This window comes from Diceros bicornis, chromosome 3, assembly GCF_020826845.1.
Source record: "Diceros bicornis minor isolate mBicDic1 chromosome 3, mDicBic1.mat.cur, whole genome shotgun sequence".
Lineage (NCBI taxonomy): Eukaryota > Metazoa > Chordata > Mammalia > Perissodactyla > Rhinocerotidae > Diceros > Diceros bicornis.
In genome coordinates, this window is record NC_080742.1 from 14,151,175 (window position 1) to 14,178,003 (window position 26,829).

The 26,829-nt window shown below is 36.8% G+C and overlaps 1 protein-coding gene across 2 annotated transcripts in view; it reads left to right on the forward strand.

Moving 5' to 3' along the window:
- Nucleotides 1-26,829, forward strand: part of RELN (reelin) — a 485,778-nt gene that overhangs the window by 117,824 nt on the left and 341,125 nt on the right. For both annotated transcript variants that reach the window (XM_058523829.1, XM_058523821.1), the window contains exon 3: nt 20,901-21,036. In XM_058523829.1, the coding sequence (XP_058379812.1) occupies nt 20,901-21,036 (136 nt within the window). The remainder of the gene's footprint in view (nt 1-20,900; nt 21,037-26,829) is intronic.

The window sequence follows — 26,829 nt, forward strand, 5'->3', positions numbered from 1 at the left end:
CTAGCTTCTCTTCTTGTCCTCTCTACTCTGTTTCATCTCTACTCGTCTACATAACTATTTAAAAAATTATGGTTTATCTTTCCATTGTTTTATAATATAAGCAAAATCTCTATATTTGTGCATTCTATATCTCTATATATTCTTCCCTCTCTTAGATAAATAAATAAATATGCAGTCGCTATGTTGTTTTTTTAAAAAAATTTAATAATATTTCTAGGAAACCGATCAATATAGTATATAGACATAGTGCTCATTTCTTTTTTACATAATACTGCATAGTACTTTATTGTGTGTACAATATTTACTCATTATCCCCTATTAGTGGTCATTTGGGTTGTTCTAGGGTTATGTGGGGTTTTTTATTGTAAATAAATAGTAGTGTAAAGCAGTGATTATCAACTTTTAACATCAAAAAAGAGTACTGAGCCCTGCATCTTCAACTTCTGATTCCGTGGGTCTTTATCATGTTGAATTGATTTGTTTATCTAAGTGTCAATATTGTCTGTGTGTGTGTATGTATGTATGTGTGTTTAAACTATTTATTATGGAAAATTTTAATCGCATATAAAACTAGACATAATAGCTCAGTGAACCCCCATGCATCTATCACCCAGTTTCAACAATCAACTCAGAGCCAATTTTGTTTTATCTGTATCCTCACCCATTTTTTCTTTCTCCACTGGATTGTTTTAAGGCAAATCGCAGGCTTAAATTTTGTGACCTTGATCAAATCACTTAATTTTGCTGAGCATCAGTTGCCTCCTCTATAATGTGGAAATAATTATACCTGTTTTTAGTGGTGTGCTGGTAAGTGTTTAAGAACCAGTTCTCCGGGGGAAAAAAAAAGCCTTGATTTGTAGTGTTTGTTAATCTCTATGATGTAAATACTCCCACCATGGCCAATTTCAAGCTACCAATGTGATGTCACTGAATTGGAAAGACGTGTACAATCAGTGGTCTCTAGCCACTATAAGCCAACTCCACCACACCACTGCTGCTGTTGCATAGGGTTGGAGTGAGGATTTATTGGGGAAAAAAGTGCAGGTCGTGTATAGTAAGCATCAACAAATGGTAGCTCTTACTGTTGTTATTATTTTTAGCCTAATGAGAGTCCCTTCTCACTTGAGAGAGTCCTTTAAACAAGTTCTTCCTCATTACATGTTTTCCTACATCTAAACATTCAGTTCTCAGTACTATCAAAGGACACATAAAGCAGTGTGATCCCATTCACTGACTTACTCTATATAGTAATTGGCTTGCTACACATTATAATTAAAATAAAAACTTAAATACCTTGATCCCTTAGGGAATATAGTAAAAAAGTGTTAATATATTTGCCTCACAGATTTCATAATATGATGAATATTAAGTGTTTTGAGGGTTGAATATAAAGTTATTTCAGGTTTTTTTTTTTTTTTTAGTCTTATCATTAATTACCTTCTGCTATTGATAGAAACAGCTGGGGAATATTAAAAATTTCCATTTATAGTTATGATATAATGAAAAACATATGCCCAATTGAGTTTATCGTGGCTTGGCTTGCATGTTTAAAGCCAATAAAACAAATAATTGTACTAATGCCTTTAGAGGATGTGGCTTAATAGTTTACTTACGTTGCTTTGACACTTTGTTCATGGGGATTTGAGGAATGTTAGATTTGAGGAATGTTATTGTCATTGTGCACATTTTTAAAAAAAATGGAAGTGGTCTCAGTGTCTTACATTGGATATCTTCTCTTACCTGGGTAATCTCTTCTCAGTGAGCTGAAGGCAAGTCAGACTGAGACTCCTGTCACTATGTTATGTGCTCCCTTTATTCAGATTTTTGGAAACTTGCTAAAGATTTGACACCAAAACAAAATCAAGCTTAGAATTCTAGGTTCTGTGAAGAAAACTTCAAGTGCCATAAAGTTATTTCACCAGGAAGAATCAAATGAAATTGAATACATTGTGTGCCATACTGTTAAAAATTCAATTAATATTATACTTACATTATATTTAATCTAATATTTGTAAGATTAAATATGAAACCTTTAAAGATACCAAATGTGCAGAGCATTATAGTGAAACTGAAGTGGCCATTTTTTGAGTAATATTGTTAGAGTTATACACACATTCAAAAAGTGCATAAAACATGCACTGTTTTCTCATTCAAGCTAATCTGATAATTGCTATAATCTTCTCTACTTCTTTCTACCCATTTACCTGACCAGGTTTTTTTTTTACCTCTCCAGTTTTGAAGCTAAAAGGATCAAATATTTGCTGCATTCTCCAATGACTGGCCCATAGTCATGAAGACTTGAAAATATAGAATTTATCTCCAGTCTTCTGTTTTCTGTGTCTTCTAGGCAAGCCTGGGCTCAGGTCTTCAGTATGTGTAATAAAATGTACAAGATTTTTTTTCCCAATAGAGCTAGTATTCATTTCTAAGGCCAGTTGGACATAATAGAATCAATTAATTAGTAAATAAAATTTGCATCACATCATCAACATTTGTTATAAAAAGAATAAAAGCTTTTGGAGCACAGTTGCTACATTGTTGGAGTGTCTTTATGTTTGTGTATTAAAGCAATGGGTAATCAAGATGATGAGATAAGGATGTATAGTAAGGGATACACTAATGACAGTGCTGGTGCAGGTCAGAAAGGGAAGGCTCAGGGGCCAGCCCCATGGTGTAGTGGTTAACTTCAGTGTGCTCTGCTTTGGCAGCTGGGGTTCGCAGGCCTGGTTCCTGGGCGCGGACCTCCACCACTCGTCAGCTGTGCTGTGGTGGTGACCCACATACGAAATAGAGGAAGATAGGCACAGATGTTAGCTCAGGGAAAATCTTCCTCAACAAAAAAAAAAAAAAGAAAAGAAAAGGAAGGCTCTTGTGAATAAGCTAAGAATAATCAAATACTTAATTTTTTCATGATGTTTAGGGTTTGTAACTATGTACTTACAACTACAAAAATAAATAAGCAATCCTCCAATACCTCCCTGAAAAATATTTTATTTCTGAATATTTCTTACTCCTAGCCCCCATTATAAGCCATCAAAGTATTTGGTTTCTTTACTTAAATTTTATAATGTTATATTTATTAGGAATGCATTATCATGTCAGAGGTGAACAGACAGTATACTGAATTATAGTAGCTAACATTTATTGAGCACTAACCATGTGCCAGGTGCTATTCTAAGAGTTTTGCTTATATTAATCATTTAATCCTCCCAACAAGTCTAAAAATTAGGTATTATTATAATCCCATTTTATAAGTGAGGAAATGCTGGCTTAAAGAGTTTAAGTTGGCCAAGGTCACAAGCTATTAATGGGCAGAGGCAGGATTTGAACCTAGTCTGCCTGGCACCAGCCCTATTGAACTTACCATTACACTATACTGCATCCTATAGAGAATATGTACAAATAAAGTAGACATGATATATGTATTTTAAATGCCATAGTTAACTCCTGGTAGCATACAAGGGGATTTGAAGATTTCCAAAGAGATCATTAAAGAGGGTAGTTGTGTAAAACGTTACTATGTTGTAAATGGGATAGAAATATCAGTGAAGCCATAACTAGAGATAAATGTAGAAATGTAACCAAAAACCTCTGCAAAACATTAAAGACATGGCTTTTTTTCTCTCTTTTTCCTTGATGACTTGTTTTCCTGGAGTAGAACAACTTATTAGCATATTTTATTTCTGTTGTTAATGCCAAACCTGTTTGCCACAACTGGATTTGCCTGATTGGTGGCATTGAGTGCAGTGCTTGGCGGTTCTCTACGGAGCTTTTAGACATCAGCTGTAAATCATCTGTTCAGCCTTCCCCACTGTGAGCTCTGTACCTTCTACCTGGTGCACTGGGCATGGGCATCCATGCACTCGCCATATGTGAGCAGAATCATGCTCAGCTTCTGGGGGCAACACTGCAAATTAGAAGGTGAATTCATAGCTCTCTGGGCAGGCCCTTATGTGTGCAAATACTGTTCCTTGTAATTGGAATTGTGTTTGTAAATCCCTACACACCCAGGTGAGACTGTATTACACCCCTGTATCTTGGATGGAAGGGGAAAGACAATCTGCTTCAAAGAGGCCAAATTAACTGCCTCTAAAAACTGGACGGTATGGGTGGGCTTTTTGCAATCATGCTCTTTCATGAAATGCAATCACAATCTTTCATGGAGCATATTTTATTTCTTAAAAAAAATTCATAAAATCTACATTCAGTGATAGTTTAATTAGTGGTCTTTCCTAGCTATGCAGTTAGTCTTTAGAAAGAGATTTTGATGTTACCTCTTGTGACATCTTTATAAGGAACCATATTATTATAATGTAAGCCTAAACTCTCCCTAGCTCCTAGGGGTAATATATGTTAGGTGGGGTGTGTGTGGGGGAGGTAGTGTAGTTAATTGAGTTGGAAAATAAAGTGGAATAGTTTTTACTAATAACTTTTGCTAGGTACAATGACTTCTTCCAATCTGAAGGTCTTTAATAACAAATTGAATGATCATTATACTGTAACTGTTTGTATGTTCTTTTAGAGTTTATGTTAGCCAGTGATTTCCAACATTAAAAAAAAAAAAAAAAAAGCATGGATGACAATGGGTTATCTCTCTTTAAAGATACATATTAACTTTAAAAAGTCATGTGGACTCCTGCATGCAATTTCCAAATACAAAGCTAGAATTTTTTCTAGAAGTTTTTCTCAACATTTTTGTTTTTTTAATGTAAATTACCTCTCTCCCTCTTGCTGCCCACCTTTCTAACTCGCTCCATTGTTTTATGTGGTCTTATATTCTATTATGCTTTGTATTTTTAGGCAATTTTGAGTTGTAAAATCAAACAATATTTAGCAAATGAATTATTCTTATTTGATAGCATCTTAATAAAGCATAGCCTTTTTACCTAACACTGAGTCACAGAACGCTGTCCGTGCTTTCATATAATCGCAAACATATTTCTCTGTGTGAGGACGCTGCAGCCCTCGTGTTCCTCTTCATTCCTTTGAGCCACATTATGGGTTGAATTGTGTCCCTCCAAAAAAGATATGTTGAAGTCCTAACCTCCAGTACCTCAGAAGGTGACTTTATTTGGAAATAGGGCCACTGCACATATAATTAAGTGAAGATGAGGTCCTACTGGAGTAGAGTGGGCTCCTAATCCAATATGATTGATCTTATAAGAAGACAGCCCTATGAAGACACAGAGACACAGGGAGAATGCCGTGTGAAGATGGAGGATTGGAATGATGTATCTATAAGCCAAGGAATGTCTGGAGCCACCAGAAGCTAAGGGGAGAGGCATGGAACAGATTCTCCCTCACAGCCGTCAGAAGGAACCAACCTGCTGACAGCTTGATTTTGGACATTTGGCCTCCAGAACTGTGAGACAATAAATTCCTGTTGTTTTAAGCCACCCAGCTTGTGATACTTTGTTACAGCAGCCCTAGCACACTAATACAAAGCATAAAGCAATGAATTGAAATCAGAAAGCTTTCTCTTAACACTGGAATTCCAAGCCTGCTCATACCTTGCCTGGTTTTGTGCAGTAATTTTCCAGGCACTGTGCTTGACTCTCTTTGGTTTGCACGCATCCATTTACACACCACTACTGTTTTAGTATTTCCTTCTATGTATGTAAACTTGCAGTGGTCACTCCACATTGTGTCTCCAGTGGTACAAATTGTTGAGTAGGGGCCGGCCCCAATGGCGTAGCGGTTAAGTGCGCGTGCTCCGCTGCTGGCGGCCTGGGTTCGGATCCTGGGCGTGCACCGATGCACCACTTGTCAGGCCATACTGAGGCTGCGTCCCACATAAAGTGGAGGAAGATCGGCACGGATGTTAGCTCAGGGCCAGTCTTCCTCAGCAAAAAGAGGAGGATTGGCGTGGATGTTAGCTCAGGGCTGATCTTCCTCACAAAAAGAAAAAAAAAATTATTGAGTAAAGCATTTGAGGGCCTTCCATTCTGGCCTCAATTGCCTTGCCAGTCCTTTCCCCTGCTGTGCCTGCTGTGCTCATCATTGTATTCTAGCCATTCACACTTCTGTTAATTCTCTCAATGTGACCACAGCTTTTCCACTTTGAACATGCTATTCATTTTGCAACAACCCCCCCAAGAGAATTTTACTCCCCTTTCAAAACCAGTCTCAAATGCTGCTGTGATTGCTTATTGATTCTCTGTCCCAAGTAGATGCATTTGCTATCTCTTTGGGCTCATAAAATAATGTATACATTTTTTATGGTACTTATAGTAATTTGCATTGCTTTATCAATATCTATGCATGAGTCTTCCATGAGTCTTCCATTGTATTAAGCCCTCAAGGCATCTTTAGCCCTTCTTGGCAGAAACCCAACATCCTCAGTCTAGATCGTAATTCTATAGCAGACCAACTAGAAACACACTCTGCGGATTTCAGGCTTCTGCTGTGCTCCTCCTGGCCTGTTCCCCTTCATTCCCTTGAAGAACACAGCAATGGACTCAAATCAAAGCCTTTTGTGTTCTTATTCCCATCACTGTTGGTATCTCCTTACTGACCACAGGAGGATAAGTTAAGAATCTAATGGTTCCCTCATCTCAGAAAGTCATAAGTGAGATGAGTTTTCACACTAAATCTCTTAATCTCTTAATTCCCTCCCTGACCTTGTCAGGTCTCTAAACCAAATGTAGCAAAACTTTTTAAAATTGGATTCCTCTATTAGCAAAATATTTGACCATGCATGTATAATTATATATTTGTTTATTATTTACTTATAATTTATAAATTCTGTATATATATTCCTGTACTTACATACTTGGTATATTATAGAACATATAAATTTGACATTAAAATGTAAAAGTTCTAATATTTTCTTCCCAACTATAGATAGAGGTATATAAATGAGTTCTATTAAAAGTGTTTGAGTTATTGCCTTTTCTGTTAGAAACTGTAGGTAAAATAATTCCAAATCTAAAATTAAATTTGTTTCTCTCAAGAATACAAACTGGAAATGATGTAAACTTTATCAATAACATAAGCAATATGTGATTGTAAATTCACGTCAAAGATGATGTCCGTAAAGCCTGAAAGCAGCCGTGCAATAGGCATATAGTCATCCAGACTGGCGCTTGCAGTGATGAAATGTGAATAAAAAAAGGCAACTTTGAAGAGTTCAAATAGTCAGCCATGATTTATTATAAATAAATGAAAACTACAGGGGGGAAATAGAATTAAATTTACCTTTAACAAATAATTTGCTTTATTAAGAACCTGTTTTTATGATCATTCAACTGAGTATATATTCAGATAACCCTAGTGTTATTTTTTTTAGTCAAACCAATATGCTCTGCTTAAATTCAAGTTAATAGATTATAACAATTTTTAAAATAGCTGTATTTTGTCTATTTATCTTTTCCTAACCTATTTTACGTATGAAGCGAATTTAAGAATTTCCAAGACTATTTTGCTATCATTTAGCCTCAAGGAGTATGAAACACTAATTTTTCTGATCCAGTAATCAAATTATTGCCTTGGTGGAGTGTGACTTTTAATAAAATTTCAATGAAAGTAATATACATATTATTTGAAAACAATTTTTCCTGTGATTTGTTTTTAAAAATGTATTAGTAGCTTGTCTGATTTGGAATCAGATGAACCTAAAATGATAAATATACTTCATCCTCAGAATTCATTGTATCACTGTTTTCTTATGGTACATGAGCTGCTGCCGTAATGTAAATAGATAAGTACTTATGTTTATTTTAATATTTATACATGTTTAAACTGTAATTTTTTCATATTATGTGTCATTTAATATTCTTTAATTTATTAATTAATTCTGTAAGAAAACAAAGCCTGGAGTTATTGAAAGAAGTGCCTTTACCAAAAAAAAAAAAATCATTGATTTTGTAAGTCATTAGGGACAAGGATAGAAATTTAGGGCTCCTAAAAAGAAATTTTAGTGGTATATAATAGCCAGGATTTATATAGTATTCATTATGTGCTAGGCATTATTCTAAACATTTTACGTGTATTAACTATGTAACCCAATGAGGTGGGTGCTGTTGATGTCCATATTTCACATATGAGGAAACTGAGGCACAGAGAGTTTACCTATAATTTACCAAGGACATAGCTAGTATGTGGCAGAACTGGGATGTGAACCCAGGCGGTTTGTCTTTAGAGTCTTTGCTCTTGACTACTATGTAGCTTACATCACACTTTTCCTTTCACTGCTATAAAATAAACAGATTATTGTTCTTTCCGAGAGTAGGAAATATCATGGAGAAGAGGAAAGCAGACTTAGAAGTCTATTCACTAATTTAGCAAACAATTATTAGGTGATTCTGTGCAGAATCAACAAGATCAAATCACTTCTCTCAATAAACTTATAATCTAGTAAAGGAAATAGAAGTAAATGAACTGTGATAAGAGTTATTTTAAAAGAATGTATCGATCAGAGAAATTCAGTTTTGCTATAGTAACAAATTAACTCCCAAATCACAGCTTAACTCAGCAGTCTGATGTGAGTCAGAGACTCTTCAGGGTAGTTGTGCTCCATGCAGGGACTCAGCAATCTAAGATATTTCCATATTATGGCTATGTATCCTAGTGCATGGCTTCCATTGCCGTCAAAGCAAGGGACTCAACATTCTCTATTCTGTGCTTCAACTAGGAAATAGCATACTTAATTTCTGCTCATATCCCATTAATCAAAATTATTCACATGTCCCCTTGAACTGCAAAGAGGCTAGAAAATGTGGGGGAGCATATGACTATTTGCTTGACCATTTATTGACCAAAAGGATGAACAGTTAATTGGAGCAGAAGATAGTTGGACAAGAGTTAGTTAGGATTCTACAAGAATTTTAATGGCACGTGGCAGAAAAAATCATGAAGTGGTGATAGAGGCTGGTGAAGGTAAATGAGAAACACAAAACATAAGATTTTGGGCATCCCGTAGGAAGGAGCTGTAGGCAGAGTCTCTTCAGTACCACGGAGAGTTCCTGTTGTTTAAATTACCGTGATACCGTATGATGTCAATTGTAATGCCTTTATTCAGCCGCAGTTCATTTCCATAAACATTTATTATGTGCTTATCATAGATTTTGTGGAAAAAAATTCATAACACATAACTAACAGTCTATTGGGGAAGACAAATAACGCTCTCTAATGCAATGAGTAGGTTCAGCAACAAAACTATTGTCTGGGTTTTATGGAAGCATGAAGGTGTTCCTAACATTAACCTTGGATACAGGAAGGAGTTGTGCAGGAAAATTTCATGGAGGAGATGATTTATGATCTCATATGTGTATTAAGTGATGAGTAAGAGTTTGTCAAAGCTGGAGAAAGAAAGGGCACTTTAGACCAAGGGTCAGCAAACTTTTTCTGTCAATGGCGAATAGTAAATATTTTAGGCTTTTTATGTCAGAACAATAGGTCTCTTTTGCATATTCTTCTTTTTGTTTTACAACTTTTCAAAATGTAAAACTATTTTTAGCTCAATGGTTGTAAAAAAACAGGCCATCATCCAGATTTGACCCATGGGCCATAGTGTGCTGACCCCTGGTCTAGGCAGAGAGAACAAGAGCAAAACCAGAGATGTGTACATACAACTATACAGTTTGGTCTTGATGGAACATGAAGTTTGAATAGGGTCATGATATATTAGCTCAGAGAGAGAAATAGGGAGCAGAATGTCATGTTGAGAAACTTAGGCCTACTTCTATAAGTATGGATTGCCACTGAAGGACTTAGATCAGTGGAATGATAAAATCAGATTTGCATTTTAGAAAGATATCTGTATTGAAAATTAACCTGAGGAGGCAAAACTGAACTCAAAGAGACCAAATAGGGAGCTGTTGACAATGGTCAAAAAGGAGATAATGAAAGCCTGAAATACAGCCATAGTGGGAAGCGTAGGCAACAGGGGGCGCAACTGAAAAAGTCTGAGGTAACATCAGAGGGACTTGATTGATTGACTAGGGTGGAGGAGTGGTCAATAATGACTCCAATACTAGACAGATAGTGTTCTTTAACTGAGATATTAAATATTATGCCAACTCATTGAAGTTCCTCCTTTAGCAGGAACTTGGATTGATAAAAGGATCTCTAACATTTATTCCAGATTTACACCATCTGGAATCAGAAAGCAGAGGCACATTTTCTGTCCTGATGGGACTCCTTGGGAAATCTGTTAGACTGTCCAGGAAGGGATGGGGAGCTTTTTCTCCTGTCCCTCAAATAGATTGACTGCTATAAGCAATACCATTCCCTGTGGCAGAATGCCCGTTCAAGGTAAGAGATAAGGAACTCCGTGGATAGGTTCATGGAAATAGTTCTAAAAGCCATGGCCTTTTAAGACTATCAGTTATTTTAGCCATTTTTGGATCAAGAAATCCAGAACTTTATAGACTTTGAACTTGTCCTCTGTAGGAAACATATACCATCAATGATGCCCAACATTTTTATATAGTTTCCCACATTGTGAGTACCATCATCCCAAAATAGAATTCCATCCTTCTTTCTAGGGTGATGGCATGTAACTTAGTGTCCACCTACTAGACGCACTCTCATGAGACTTGGATATAAAAGAGTATAATATGAGATGGAGACCAAACATGGGGAAATCCATATTCAATCAAGTACAGTAGTGGAAAGTTCTTATATTTTTGCAGAATAGCTAAGGTGGAAGTTCTGTTATTTTCGTCCAAATATGGTTGATTTCAAGGAGTGAGTGGTAGCAGCTGTTGTTTTTATGTTGGACCAGTCCTGTGGTGTGGTAGACATCACTCCTTGCCATGCAACATTGAAGTTTATTTCTCTGTTTGTCTCTCTGCAGAGAACCTGCCTAATATCTCTAAAAATTTCTTTAATTAGTGGATTGTCTTCTGTGGTTTGCAACTGACAATATCAATAGATATACCCAGGGATTCAAATATGTAACATTATATTTTATATAAAATTTCATGCGATGGGGACAATTAGCGGCAAATGTCTAAAAATGATAATGAAATGATAATAAAAAAAGATTGAGAAATCTTAATGATAGTGGAAAAAAAAAGATTGAGAAACACTGTCAAAGACTTTATGGGCAAGAGGGTCCATTCACACATATTACAGTGACAGTATGGGCTGTGATGGTCAAGACAGGGAACAAGGGAGGACGATCAACTGTTCCTTTAAGATATTGGGCATTTGCAGCTTGAATGCTATGGGATTATTCATTTAAACATTGATACAATATTTGATAAAGCAGTTTGATTTGGAGCTATATCTATATGACGGCGGGCTCTAGTTAGAGATACCCTTGCTGGAGACAATTCTTTTAGGTCTGCCAATCTGGAGGTACAATTAAGATAATCAGATCCTGTTTTTACATGCAGTCTTTCTGGGGTTAGCCAAGGGTTACTGTGTCCCTTGTTTATAGCTTTGACCTGAGCTTCATGCTCACACTGGGTGATCTCTAGCTCACTTATTTAAAGGGGAGTTTTGTGTGAGTGTGGTAGAAACAGGAAAGGACTGAGATATATTCTTAAATCTTCAAAAAAATTTTGAACACTTAAGAAACACTCTCATAGTCAGTTTATATGCAATTTAGCATTTAATTCTCACAAAAATGAATTATTAATCATTTCCACAGTCTATTAAGTAGATCTTATTATTATCCACATATTAAATAATAATGATCATAAAACTTAGAGAGTTTAAGAAACCTTGCTCAAGATCGCACCATCAAAAAGTGGTAGGTCCAGATCTCAAATGATTAGTCGTCCCTCTAGGGACTAGTGACTTGGACAACTTACTTAATCTCTTTAGACTTCAGTTTCTTCCTCTATAAAGTGGGAATAATAATAACACTTCTTAGGGTTTTTAATGAATAAATGAGTTAATCTGTAAAACACTCAGAACTTTGCCTGTATCATTAAATACTCAGAAAATGTTAGCTGTTATTATTCTGTGCAGGGTCTTCTCTTTTTCTTCTTCTTCTTTTTTTTTTTTTAAACTAGGATAGGCAGAGGTCTGAACCAGGATACTGGATGGCAATTCTGGTATAGCATTAAACTTCCTACATAGGTCAACTGAGCATTTTTTTTTGGCAGGGAGAAAAGAAGAGGAGAGATAGACTTGAGAATATTGGAGGTGGCCTTTAGGGGCTGGAGTTATTCCAACAAGGCAGCAGTTTGTATTTTGTTTTTTCTTATTTATTTATTCATTCATGTATTTATTGTGGTAAGGACACTTAACATAAGATCTACTCTCAACATATTGTTAAGTGCACAGTACAGTATTATTAACTATAGCACAATGTTGTACAGCAGAATTCTAGAACTTGTTCATCTTGCATCACTGAAACATTATATCTGTTGAACAGCAGCTCCTGCAACTCAATAGCATGAAAACAAATAACCTGATTAAAAAAATGGGCAAAGTACTTGAATAGACATTTCTCCAAAGAAGATGTCCAAATGGCCACTAGGTATATGAAAAGATGCTCAACATCACTAATCATCAGGGAAATGCAAATGAAAACCACAATGGGTATCATCTCACACCTGTTAGAATGACTATTATTAAAAAAGCAAAAAATAACAAGTGTTGGCAAGGATGTGGAGAAATTGGACCTCTTATGCACTGCTGGTGGGAATGTAAAAAGGTGCAGCTGCTATGGGAAACAATATGGAGGTTCCTCAAAAAATTAAAAATAGAACTAGCATATGATCCAGCAATCCAATGTATGGGTATCCATCCAAAAGAATTGAATTCAGGATCTTGAAGAGATATCTACATTCCCATGTTTATAGCAGCATTATTCACAATAGCCAAGATACAGAAACAACCTAAATGTCCATGAATGGGTAAAATATGGTATATAAATACAATGGAATATTATTTGGCCTTAAAAAAGAAGGAAATCCTGCCGTATGTGACAACATGAATGAACCTGGAGGACATCATGCCAAGTGAAATAAACCAGTCACAGAGGACAAGTGCTGCGTGATTCTATTTATGTGGGGTATCTGAAATAGTCAAACTCATGGAAGCAGAGAATAGAATGGTGATTGCCAGGGGCTGTGGGAAAAGAGTATCTGGAGAGTTGCTATTCAATGGATATAAAGTTTCGGTTATGCAAGATTTTTTTTTTTTTTTTTTAAAGAAAGCTTGCTAAGGCTCTTTTCAGCCTGCTACATTGGCTTGGGTTTATATCTCTGAAACCTCCTCCTCTTCGGATTTCTCTGGCCTGCATGTGTGTAGAATCCTACTTCTAGACTGGAAGTTGTGCTGTGAATGGCTTTGCCCCTTAGGGGAGCACTTTTGAGATGTGTCTATCAAGAGGGCAAAGAGTATCCAATAATTGTCTGATAAAAAATTAAGGTGTTTGGAGAGAGAGGGAGAGAGAAAGAAAGAGAGGCGGGTGGGAGAACATCTGAGCTTGTACCTAGAGGACAAGCTGTTGTTTCCTGCTCACTCTCAGATGGTTTGCACTTCATTACTGGATTTGGACAGCATTTCTACTGGATTGGGACAGGGGTCTGTCCCAGAATTGAGGTACTGCCACTTAACGGCACAGGGAGGGAGGAAGCCAGTGGACAGTGTAAGATAGAAGAGGGACCTGTGTTCAAGTGCCATTTACTCCCTCTGTTATCCTTGGCAAGTCCCTTAAATTCACTGGCTCCTGATAATTCTCCATTATCTCTCAAATGGGAATAATGATAGCTAACACATATAGTGCTAACTGTGTCCTATATACTAATTTAATCTTCATAGCCACCCCATTATTATCATCTCCATTTTCCTGGAGAGGAAACTGAGGAACAGAGCATTTGAGATTCCACAATGCCTTGGTAGTGGAGCAAGAATCTGAACCCAGGCAGACTGCCTCCAGGGTCTAGGCTTTCAACCTTTCCCCTCTACTGCCTCTCCAATGGTAGTAAGGTGATAATATGGGTAAAACACCTGGTATAGAGAAGGCATATTTGGTAGATGGTGTGCTGGGAGAGGAACGGAGGAGGAGGGCAATGACTTCTCATCTTTGTAATTGCGATGAGTGAGGAAGGAGTCAGATTGACTTAGAATAATCTCTTATATAACGAACAAGAGGTGTGGAAATAGCATGGATCCTCATACATTTTCTAACTTGTGCCTGTAGACATACATTTCTAGAATGATTTTAAAAAGGTTTTAGTACTTTTTTGCTCCTAGACTTAAATATGAAACCAAATGCTTTCAAATCAATTACTTTAAAGAATAACCATACCCTGTATGTGTGAGTGTGTGTGTGCACGTACTCTTCATCATCTGTAGCACTACTTGAGAGCTAGTCTTTTCATATCCGTTTTCAGCAGACTGGTACTTCACAGATAAGCTGCAATAAGGATGTTTGCAGGAAGTTCTATGATTACTTTTCAGTATAGGAAATTGTGTTTAGCTTTGTTGAAATGTTTGAGTACGTTGACCTAGCAAAGAAGGCAAATACAGAAAAGTCAAATTCTAAGTGAACGGTTATTTGTATTTGAATCAAATGAAAAGATTCAAGAATGACAAAAAGGAACTCCATAATTCATTTTCTCTCTTCACTTACAGTATAACACTGACTTTCCAAACTAGATTTTCAGAACATTCCTTTTTTTTTTTTAACTCATGGAAGACTTTAGATATCCCTTTTGAAGAGACAGCAAATTATGAAAATAAAAGGAAATAGAAATCATCTTAAATATTCATCTTACACTTCTTATGTAGGCCTAAGTTAATAAATTTACTAAACTTCCTGACAAAACATTCTACCAAGCTTTATGAAAGTATTTGAAATAATAAAATATTTCTTTTTAAGATTTCATCATTTTTATATATGAAGGTTACATTTTTCACAAACAAAAATCTATAATCTTAATGTACTTGCTCTTCATTTGGTGATATCCCATCCACAGATGTCTTAGCTCTTGAATCCCATGAAAAATAAACCAGGATATGTTTCTACCCACTTGAACACTAACCATGGCAAATTACAAACTAAACAGATTTGAGTAATCCATATCTTTAAACCACAAAATATAGAATAAACCCAACATAAGTGTATAATTTTCCCACTACCTTGGTTATTTCTGTTAATAAAATCTTCAGTGTGTTTCTTGAAAGTGACTAGCCTACATTTTTATGAGGATATGTAGATTTTATTTTAGAGGTTGAGAATCATAGAAATTCTAGTTACAGTTCTGAAGACCCAAGGTAGGAACATTAACAGCATAAAAAAGTATTCCTGAAGGGAAATGGAGTTCATACAAGGTTTAGTCACAAACTTAAAATAACTGAAGACTTGTCAAGGAAAATGACATCCTGGAAGGCACAGAAATATGTATCACTGTCTTCAAAGGGATCATGGAGGCAACTTTAGAACAATTAAACACATCGTGAGCCTAATTTTGCAGAAGTATAATGTGGATAAAGGAAACTCTGGTATAGATTCCTGTCCTTTAACCATGACTTTGATTAAGAAGACAAATATTAGATAATATTAAACTAGATATCCAATGGTTTGAATGACTTAATGAATTTAAAACACCCATACTTTGTCAAAGGAATAGTTGTTTTAAAGAGTTATATTGATTATTTCTTGATATAGAAATTACAGCTAGGATGTGAGTGTTCTGTGTTTCAAATGTGTATACGTAATATTCAAAATGAAAATGTATTTATAACATGAATGCTTTAAAATCTTGCTAAAATCAAGACAGTTATCAATCTTGTAGAACTTCAGAGTTTGAAGTTTAAAGTTTCTACTTTCTTTGCCCAAAGTTAGATCAGGGGGGCCATATTTCTTGAAGTGCTTACTTCCTCTCATAGTCCAATTCTCTTGGAAAAGTATAGCTTCTTTCTCTGGGGAAGAAATTCCACATAAAAATTTTTTGTATAACAGTTTACATATAACCACAACAATGAAAATAAAACCTTTATTATAACTACACTGCACACATATATTTTATATGTATAAATCTCCCTGAGATATGCAGCATAATTATATTCTTTCGTTGTAGATCCTATTTTCCCTTTTCTTTAAGTAATATTAAAAACTCAACATGTATCCTGTTATCCAGCACGCAGCAGAGAAAGCAACATCATAAATTTAAATTCATTATCAAATTTCAGTTATCCCAAGAATAGGTTTCCAAATCACATATATTAATTAGATGGTATATATCTTTCATGACACAAAAGCCGTTAAGAAGTTCACTGTGGCGGATGCAGTAAATTGTGTTTCATAGAACACTGAGCTGATTTTGACTGCTCTCATTCTCCTAGTTCTCATTTTATATACACACCTCTGCTCATTATGTCTGCCTTTGTGAGACATCCTCCATCTTTCTTCTGTTCATTTAAATTGTACTCAGAGAGCTATGGAACTGAAAGGGGTCTTAGTGATCATGGACCAGCAGTTTACAGATGTTGAAACTGAAGCGTGAGAGGGGCACCCTGACCAAGTACAGCAGTGTGTGGCAAAGCTGAGGGGACAGTGTCTTGGTTATACTCGCTGCCTCATGTAAAGAAAAACAAATCTGAGAAATCTTAGCTTTTCCCTCAAGACTCAGTTCCAGTCTTCCTCTTCAGGAGCCATTTCTGACTGTGTAGCAAGTGCATTGGTTTGAATCCGGACTACACTGCCCACTTGCTCTATGACCGTAAGAAAGTTCTTTTATCTCCATTGTCTCAGTGTCTTAATCAGTAAAATGGAGAAAATAGCAGCTCTACCTCATAGAGTTGTTAAGAGCCTAAAATAAGTTAATTTTCATGAAGCACTTAGAATAGTGCTAGGCCATAGTAAGTGCTCAGTAAGCATTAGCTGTGGTTATTATAATTGTCCATATTAATCACTCTTTCTCTCCTATCTTGTATTTTTCATGAATACCACACAGTTAGCACTTACTTATTTTCTAGCTGTTTTATTTATAATGTTAGTTTATTCTAGTTCTTTCTTCCCACCTCAAGTCATTTGAGGGTAAGGATAATGTCCTATGTTTCTCCTGTGTACCTCTACACAGCCTGACACAATGTTTGATGCAAAATAGGGATTCTGTAAATACTGTTTTTTTTTCTGCTGGTTGATATTGAGATAAATAGATTTCTAATAGTTGCAACTCTGGCCAACTTTTAGATGTTCTCAAAGAAAATGCCAATTAAAATATGATAGCAGTATAGTATGCCAATGTTCCGTGTTAAAAAAGCAAAGACCACTGCACACTCATAGTGTTTGAAGGTACATAAAAAGGTCCTCAGGTTACATTTTTGGGATGGTTTTAGGAGTAATGGGTAAGAGGATAGGATATTTTGCGTTTCTACCAGGGCCATTTTGTGAGATACTTTCAAACTGTGTATTGTTGGTACTGTAGTGACAAGAATCGTGTTACTCTAAGCCCTGAATTCTGGACAACAACATTTTACTAAGACGCTTTTTTAATGCGTGTTCTATACGTTAGAATTGCTTGGTGAGCTTTTAAAACTACCAATACACTGGCTATACCCCAAACCAGTTAACTCAGAATCTCTGGGAGCCAGTGTTGATTCAATCTCTTCAGGTGATGCCACCATGCAGCCAAGTTGGAGAACTACTGTGGCAGACTGTTGGATTGCAAGAATGTTGTTCTGTGGCATATTTACCTGGGGTAGGGCGTGAGATAATTATGACATTATAGCTACCTTATAAAATTCTGTCAAGTAATGTGCAGCCTAAACATTGACTCACCTTCTGAGAGGGGTTTTGAGGAATGAGGAGATATTTGAACTCGAATCCTGTTACCAAGGCTCTGAACCCCTGAAACCTTATTTTGTTTGCTTCATTTTCCTTCCCACAAGATTGTAGCTTGAACTTTTGTTTTCCTTTTCTGGCCAGTCTGATTCCTACAGATGTGTCATTTTCCACACACTGGATCCCTGCTTTATGCCGGACCGGAGAGGAGTGGTAATTCCTGAGTCACGACTGTTGAGTCTCCTTCAGCACTCTGATTTCCCTGGGAGTCTCTTTTCCTCCCTAACCTTGTGGTTTCTCTGGCATGATGAATTTTGTCTCAAGATGCAGCTTAAACAAATAAAAACTTGAATGAGAAAAGAAGCTTTGTTAGGATATGTGAAAATATAGACTTATTTTTCTATTTCTTTGGCTACTATGACCTATTCTGAAGAAGTTTCTATTCCAGAAGATTCTATTTCACTAGTTAATGTAACATATGTGTTATAACTTCTGTTGTCTTTTATTTTTATAGTTAAATTATTCTTTAATTTATTCAGAAAACATTTCTTGAGTATCTGCAATGTGTCAGGCATTGTGATAGCTGCTTGGAATATAAAGATTAAAGACCTAGTCCTTCATAGACTCCTTGGGAAGATGGTCAAGTGTATGACAGAGGAATGTATGAACTGCTATGGCGACATGTAGGAAGGGCACCCATCCAAACCTGGGGGTACAGTACTAGATGCTGTCACATGTTTTGGGTCACTTAATTCTCACAGTAACTTTAAGATGGAAGGGATATGGTATTTTCATTTTACAGAGAAGAAAACTGGATCTCAGAGGGAGTAAGTCACTTGCCCATGTTCACAAAGCCAGTAAATGAATTTTTTATTTAACTGCCCACTCCTGGCAATGTTTCTATTAATATTTTTGTTAATAAACTTTATTTTTAGAGCAGTTTTAGGTTCATAGCAAAATTGGGTGGAAAGTGCAGAGATTTCCCATGTGGTCCGTCTCCCTCCCCCCACCCCCCCATAACCTTCCCTACTATTGGCATCTGCACCACAGTCAGGTATTGTTACAACAGATGAACCTACATTGACACATCACTCAAAGTCCATAGTCTACATTAGGGTTCACTCTTGGTGTTGTATGTTCTATGTGTTTTGATGAACGTATCAAGACATGTATCCACCATTGTAGTATTATACAAAACAGTGTCACTGCCCTAACAATACTCTGTGCTCTGCCTCTTCATCCATCCCCTTCTCCTAACCCCTGGCAACCACTAATCTTTTTACTGTCTCCATAGTTTTGCCTTTTCCAGAATATCATATAGTTGGAATCATACAGTATGTAGCCGTTTCATATTGGCTTCTTTCATTTAGTAATGTGCATTTATTTATCCATATCTTTTCATGGCTTGATAGGTCATTTCCTTTTAGCTCTGAATAATATTCTATTGTCTGGATGTACCATAGTTTATCCATTCATTTACTGAAGAATTTCTTGGTTGCTTCCAAGTTTTGACAATTTTGAATAAAACTGCTATATACATCTGTGTGTGGCTTTTGTGTGGACGTAAATTTTCAGTTTATTTGGGTAAATACCAAGGAGTGTGATTGCTGGATCATATGGAAGAGTGTTTATAAGAAACTTCCAAAATGTCTTTGAAAGTGGCTGTACCATTTTGCAGTCCCACCAGCAATGCACGAGAGCTCCTGCTGCTCCACAGCATTGCCAGCATTTGGTCTTCTCAGTGTTTTGGATTCTGGCCACAGTAGGTGTGTAGTAGTATCTCATTGTTTTAATTTGCAATTCTCTGATGATATATGATTTTCGGGCTGGCCCCGTGGCTTAGCGGTTAAGTGCGTGCGCTCCGCTACTAGCAGCCCGCGTTTGGATCCCGGGTGCGCACCAACGCACCGCTTCTCCGGCCATGCTGAGGCCGCGTCCCACGTACAGCAACTAGAAGGATGTGCAACTACGACATACAACTATCTACTGGGGCTTTGGGGAAAAAAAAAAGGAGGAGGATTGGCAATAGATGTTAGCTCAGAGCCGGTCTTCCTCAGCAAAAAGAGGAGGATTAACATGGATGTTAGCTCAGGGCTGATCTTCCTCACAAAAATAAATAAATAAATAAATAAGATTTTGAATATCTTTCCATGTGCTTATTTGCCATGCATATATCTTTTTGGTGTAGTGTCTGTTCGGGTCTTTTGCTCATTTTTAAAAATGGAATTGTTCATTTTCTTATCTTTGAGTTATTTATTAATATTTTATATCTGAGGTAAACCTAAGAGAATTACCTTATGAAAAAAGAAAAAAGCATCTTCTGATAGCACAGGTGGGAGCTGACCTGACACTCACAGCTAGGCCATCATGTTCTCATGTTGAACATAAGCAGTTTCACAGAACATCAACATGAGGCAAGGCCACTCTGAGACTGTGAAGGTTTGAGACAAAAACAAGACCACTTTCTCACCATGCCTGAACACAGACAAAAGCACGAACATAGTGGAAACCGCAAAAATGACCAACATGCCCCCCTTCATGCTAACATGGCTACTGCTGTGTTTTTATCAGTCACAGCTTTAGCCTCACTCCATTCCTCCTGCCTCCTAGATAAAAATTATTAAAATGCTCAGTGATAAAATTGTCCCCACTTTCTAATAGCACCAAATCCAGAGGCAAAGCCACCTTTCCCTTAACTTCCCCAACAGAACTGGGAGGTTTCCCAGGATGCTGGACTTTCAGTACTTTCAGGAAATTCCCAGGCTGGCTGGAGGACTCTACTGTCTAAAATAACATAACACAAGCTCAAATATTTTAACAAGCCCCTTCTAACATCCTCTTACTGAGATACCTCCCAGTTCCCGGTGGTTATTTGGTCTCCCCTGTTGCAAACACTTTCAATAAACAGTCTTGTTCAACTGCAGGTATGGTCCTGGTGGTCTTTGGTGATGGGCAAAGACCAGTCAGCAAAATCAAAGCAAATACTATAGCAGTGAATTTAGTAGATCACGCCTTACCAATAATATTGTAAATGATTGATTCCTTCTAGCAATGGGAAGCGGAAAATTACATAGTTATAGGGAACCAAATAGCACGATGAATCTTAATGTAAAAGAAAAATGTCCAGAAAATATTTGTATGCCATGATAAAAAAGACTTAATTTTGTTGTCTTCATAACAACTTCCCTTCCTTTCTGCCTCTCAGGGATCATGTCAGACCACCAGTTTGGTAACCAGTTTATGTGCAGTGTGGTGGCCTCTCACGTGAGTCACTTGCCCACAACCAACCTCAGCTTCGTCTGGATTGCTCCACCTGCTGGCACGGGCTGCGTGAATTTCATGTAAGTACCCAAAGTGTCTGTTACCAGTACGGAAGGCAAATACTTACACTCTCATGAGGTTACATATAGGGTAACTATTTAAATGTATCATTTTAACGGGTTTTATCTTAATTAAAGCCACTAATTTTGGTGTCAAAAACAGGTCAAAACTGTCAAAAAGAGTAACTTTGGCAATTTATTTTTGCTTATTTATTTATACCTCAAGAGTTCTAAATTGGGTTTTAGAAGAAAATCAAGGGAATAGGAAAAATAAATGTTCAGAAAATAAGATGTAAACAGGTACAAAAAATGCCATGAGGTTCCATACACTTTTGGAAGAAGACCACAAATTTATCTTTGAGCTTTCTAGCCATTAGTATCAAGAGGGAAATGTGATCAGTTAGGTGATTTGTGATGGCTGGAAGTCAGGGACTGTATAGAAACTTAACAACTCTCTCTCATGTGCTTTCAGTAAGAGGAAGCTGGGAATGTAGTGAGCAATGTTCCAACAGCATCCTTAGATAAACACTGCGCTATGGTTCAAAGGCTGTGACTTGTGGCATCTCTCAATATAGACTACACTCCTACCCCTGCACCAGAATCATCGCTTGTCATGCTTCTTAGTTGTTTCTCTTTTTTCCCCATAGTATTTTTTTTCACTTCTAACGTATGATATACTTCATTTATTTAATTGTGTGTATTGTTAATTGTGTGCCTGTCTCTTCCTGCTGAAATGCAAGTTCCTTGAAGGCAAGAATATTTTTCTGTTTTGTTCACTGATTTGCCCCAACTGTCTAGAACAGTCTGGCACACAGTAAGCACTCACTAAATATTTGTTGAATGGATGATTAGGCCAATGGAATAAGGTCAAAGGCAGTTTAGAAACAACTGTTGCATGGGCAGTCAAGCAAAATAGAACTGGAAGGCATCTTGAATGGTTTTCTATTCCAACCTTCTGCTCAGTCAATAAAATCCCATAAAACCTGTATACTTTAGAAGTTACCACAGCCTTTCTTTCCCCCTTGATAACATGTAGTTCAGTGTCAAGGGTTCCTATAGCACCCACATCACTGATTATATACTCTTCATACCTATCCTCTGGGTTACCCAGGCTGTAAACATCAGATTCATGCCACCCAGCTGGTTGATATTTAACCCCATCATTTTCTCCCTCAGAAAGTTTTTCATACAGAACTGTTTCCATCTAGTAACTTATCTAAGATGATTGTGGTAGCTTCCTAACTGGTCTGTTTAACCCCAGACTATTTTTCCTCCAGTCCATCCTGCACATTGTTGTCCAGTTAATCTTCCTAGGGCACAACCTTGATCACTCAAAACTTGGGTAGCCTACAACTCCTTTCTGAAGGCCAGTCCTTTGGCGTGGGTTGGAAGGCTCCTCCCAATCTTGCTGTTTATCGTCTTCTCTCTTGTCTCCCACGGTGTGCACCTCCTGTTAGAGCATTCCTATCGGGAATTCCCTAAACATTCCATGACTTTCTCTCTTTCTCCATGCTTTTCCCTTGGACCAGAATGCTTTTTTTCCCTCAACTCCAATTGTTAAAATCCTACCCATTCTTTAACACCTGTTTAAAATGCCAACTTTGTTCTAAACCTTTTCAAGATATCAACAAGAAAGTGATGTGTATTGTCACATTTTGCTTGTAACTATTATAGTGCTGATTATCTTTTACAATTTGATTATATTTTACTATGTAGTCAATTATTTGAAAATTTTTTGCCTTTTCTATTATATTAGATTGGACAGGGACAAATTCTGATGTCTTTTTGATTCCCCCAGAGTTAATACAATGTCTCATACTTAGAAACCACAAAAAATGCCCCTTACATTATGTGATGTTCAGATGTTGTCGTTTCCTTCGGTTTAATAGTGATCTCTGACTCTCTCTTTTGGCATGCTTTCTCTTACTCATGTTGGCACTTGGAAGGGTAATTTAAATTCTTGCTATGCATAACTTCTTAATTTAAAACAAGAATTACTTTTTTGAAAGACTGCACACAAAGTAAATCTATCAGCAATATAGAACTGCCTACTTCCAAATAGATATAGTTGTGCGGTTTTTTTTGGTGAGGAAGATTATCCCTGAGCTAACATCTGTTGCCAGTCCTCCTCTTTTTGCTGAGGAAGATTGTCCCTGAGCTAACATCTGTGCCCATCTTCCGCTACATGTGGGACACCTGCCACAGCATGGCCTGAGAAGCGATGCGTAGGTCCGTGCCCGAGATCCAAACCTGCAAACCTCAGGCTGCCGAAGCGGAGTGCGTGAACTTAACCACTATGCCACCGGGCCAGCCCCTAGATATAGTTTTTAAATGAATCTGTCTAAAAATAATATTTGATGGCTTATGGCCTCACTGTTCCTGGGATATCAAACTCTATTTTCTTCTGGGAAATAACTTAGGTATTTTAAGTCTTAACCACAAACAATGTTTTCTTAGCAGTTAGTCAAAAAAAGACAGTTTGGTCAGAGTGATTTTTACTGACTGCAAAGAAGTTTACATACCCTTACCCATATTTCCCAATAAAATTTTGAAGCTGATGTTTGCACTTTGTAGCGTTCTTAGTAAATGGTAAAGTCTCTTTTATTCTAAGCCATGACAATGTTGAGTGTCACAGAGTAGCTGCTTCCTGTGTGGGCACGATGCTTTTGTTGATCTCTTTTCCTAGTTAGTTTACGAGAGAGTACAGGGAAACTAAAGATTTAACATGGACCACTTTCTGAACTAAAGTCTTGCAATTTCTTACCTTTTTTCCTTACTACAGTATTTATTATGTGTTGAGTAGAGCTACGTATAAGAGTTAGTATCTGTAATTAGTATGTGCCCAGCAATACTTGAAGGGGATTGCTAATGTTCAACATTAATTTTAATAGTAAACAAAAATAAAATAGCGCAAAAACTTATGGCATTTGAATGTTAATATACTATGATTCTCTCTTTTCTGATTAACCTCAACAATTAAACCTTTTCCTTTTTTTTTTAATTTTTTGTTTATTGCAGTAACATTGGTTTATAACATTGTATAAATTTTAGGTGTACATCATTATACTTCTATTTCTGCATAGATTACATCATGTTCACCACCCATGTACTAATTACAACCCATCACCACACACATGTGCCAAATTATCCCTTTCGCTCTGCTCCCTCCCCCCTTCCCCTCTGGTAACCACCAATCCAATCTCTGTCTCTATGTGTTTGTTTATTGTTGTTGTTATCTACTACTTAATGAAGGAAATCATACGGTATTTGACCTTCTCCCTCTGACTTATTTCACTTTGCATAATACCCTCAATGTCCATCCATGTTGTCAGAAATGGCTGGATTCATCGTTTCTCATGGCTGAGTAGTATTCCATTGTGTATATATACCACAGCTTCTTTATCCATTCGTCCCTTGATGGGCACTTAGGTTGCTTCCAAGTCTTGGCTATTGTGAATAATGCTGCAATGAACACAGGGGTGCATGTATCTTTATGCATTGATGTTTTCAAGTTCTTTGGATAAATACCCAGCAGTGGAATAGCTGGATCATATGGTAGTTCTATCCTTGATTTTTTGAGGAATCTCCATACTGTTTTCCATAGTGACTGCACCAGTTTGCACTCCCACCAGCAGTGTATGAGAGTTCCCTTCTCTCCACATCCTCTCCAACACATGCTGTTTCCTTTCTTGTTAATTATAGCCATTCTGACGGGCATGAGGTGATATCTCATTGTAGTTTTGATTTGCATTTCCCTGATAGTTAATGATTTTGAACATCTTTTCATGTGCCTGTTGGCCATCTGTATATCTTCTTTGGAGAAATGTCTGTTCAGGTCTTTTGCCCATTTTTTAATTGGGTTGTTAGTTTTTTTGTTGTTGAGATGTATCAGTTCTTTGTATATTTTGGAGATTAAGCCCTTATCAGATGTATGGTTTGCAAATGTCTTCTCCCAATTGTTAGGTTGTCTTTTCGTTTTGTTGATGGTTTCCTTTGCTGTGCAGAAGCTTTTTAGTTTGATGTAGTCCCATTTGTTTATTTTTTCTATTGTTTCTCTTGCCTGGTCAGACATGGTGCTTGAAAATATGTGGCTAAGACCAATGTCAAAGAGCGTACTGCCTATGTTTTTTTCTACAAGTTTCATAGTTTCAGGTCTTACATTCAAGTCTTTAATCCATTTGGAGTTAATTTTTGTGTATGGTGTAAGCTAAGGGTCTACGTTCATTTTTTTGCATATGGCTATCCAGTTTTCCCAACACCATTTGTTGAAGAGACTTTCTTTTCCCCATTGTATGTTCTGGGCTCCTTTGTCAAAGATTAGCTGTCCATAGATGTGTGGGTTTATTTCTGGGCTTTTGATTCTGTTCCATTGATCTGTGTGTCTGTTTTTGTGCCAGTACCATGCTGTTTTGGTTACTATAGCTTTGTAGTATATTTTGAAATCAAGGAGTGTGATACCTCCAGCTTTGTTCTTTTTTCTCAGGATTCCTTTACTTATTTGGGGTCTTTTGTTGTTCCAAATAAATTTTAGGATTCTTTGTTCTATTTCTGTGAAAAATGTTCTTGGAACTTTGATAGGGATTGCATTGAATCTATAGATGGCTTTACAAGTATGGACATCTTAACTATGTTAATTCTTCCAATCCAAGAGCATGGAATACCTTTCCATTTCTTTGTGTCTTCTTCAATTTCTTTCAGCAATGTTTTATAGTTTTCCATGTGCAGCTCTTTCACCTCTTTAGTTAAGTTTATTCCTAGGTATTTTATTCTTTTTGTTGCAATTGTAAATGGGATGGTATTCTTAATTTCTCTTTCTGCTACTTCGTTGTTAGTGTATAGAAATGCAACTGATTTTTGTATTTGATTTTGTATCCTGCAACTTTACCATATTCGTTTATTACTTCTAAAAGTTTTCTGGTGGACTCTTTAGAGTTTTCTATATATAAAGTCATGTCATCTGCAAATAGTGACAGTTTCACTTCTTCCTTTCCAATTTGGATCCCGTTTATTTCTCTTGCCTGATTGCTCTGGCTAGGACTTCCAGTACTATGTTAAATAGGAGTGGTGACAGTGGGCATCCTTGTCTGGTTCCTGTTCTTAGAGGGATAGCTTTCAGTTTTTCACCATTGAGGATGATATTAGCTGTGGGTTTGTCATATATGGTCTTTATTATGTTGAGGTACTTTCCTTCTATACCCATTTTATTCAGAGTTTTTATCAAAAATGGATGTTGTATCTTGTCAAATGCTTTCTCTGCATCTACTGAGAAGATCATGTGATTCTTATTCTTCATTTTATTAATGTGGTGTATTACATTGATTGATTTGCGAATGTTAAACCATCCCTGCATACCTGGAATAAATCCCACTTGATCATGGTGTATAATCTTTTTAACGTATTGTTGTATGTGATTTGCTAGTATTTTGTTGAGGATTTTTGCATCGATGTTCATCAGTGATATTGGCCTGTAATTTTCTTTTTTGTGTGTTGTCCTTGTCTGGTTTTGGTATCAGGGTAATGTCAGCTTCGTAGAATGATTTAGGGAGCTTCCCCTCCTCCTCAATTTTTTGGAAGAGTTTGAGAAGGATAGGTATTAAGTCTTCTTTGAATGTTTGGTAGAATTCACCAGGAAAGCCGTCTGGTCCTGGACTTTTATTTTTGGGGAGGTTTGTGATTACTGTTTCGATCTCCTTACTGGTGATTGGTCTATTCAAATTCTCTACTTCTTGATCCAGTTTTGGAAGGTTGTATGATTCTAAGAATTTATCCATTTCTTCCAGATTGTCGAATTGGTTGGCATATAGCTTTTCATAG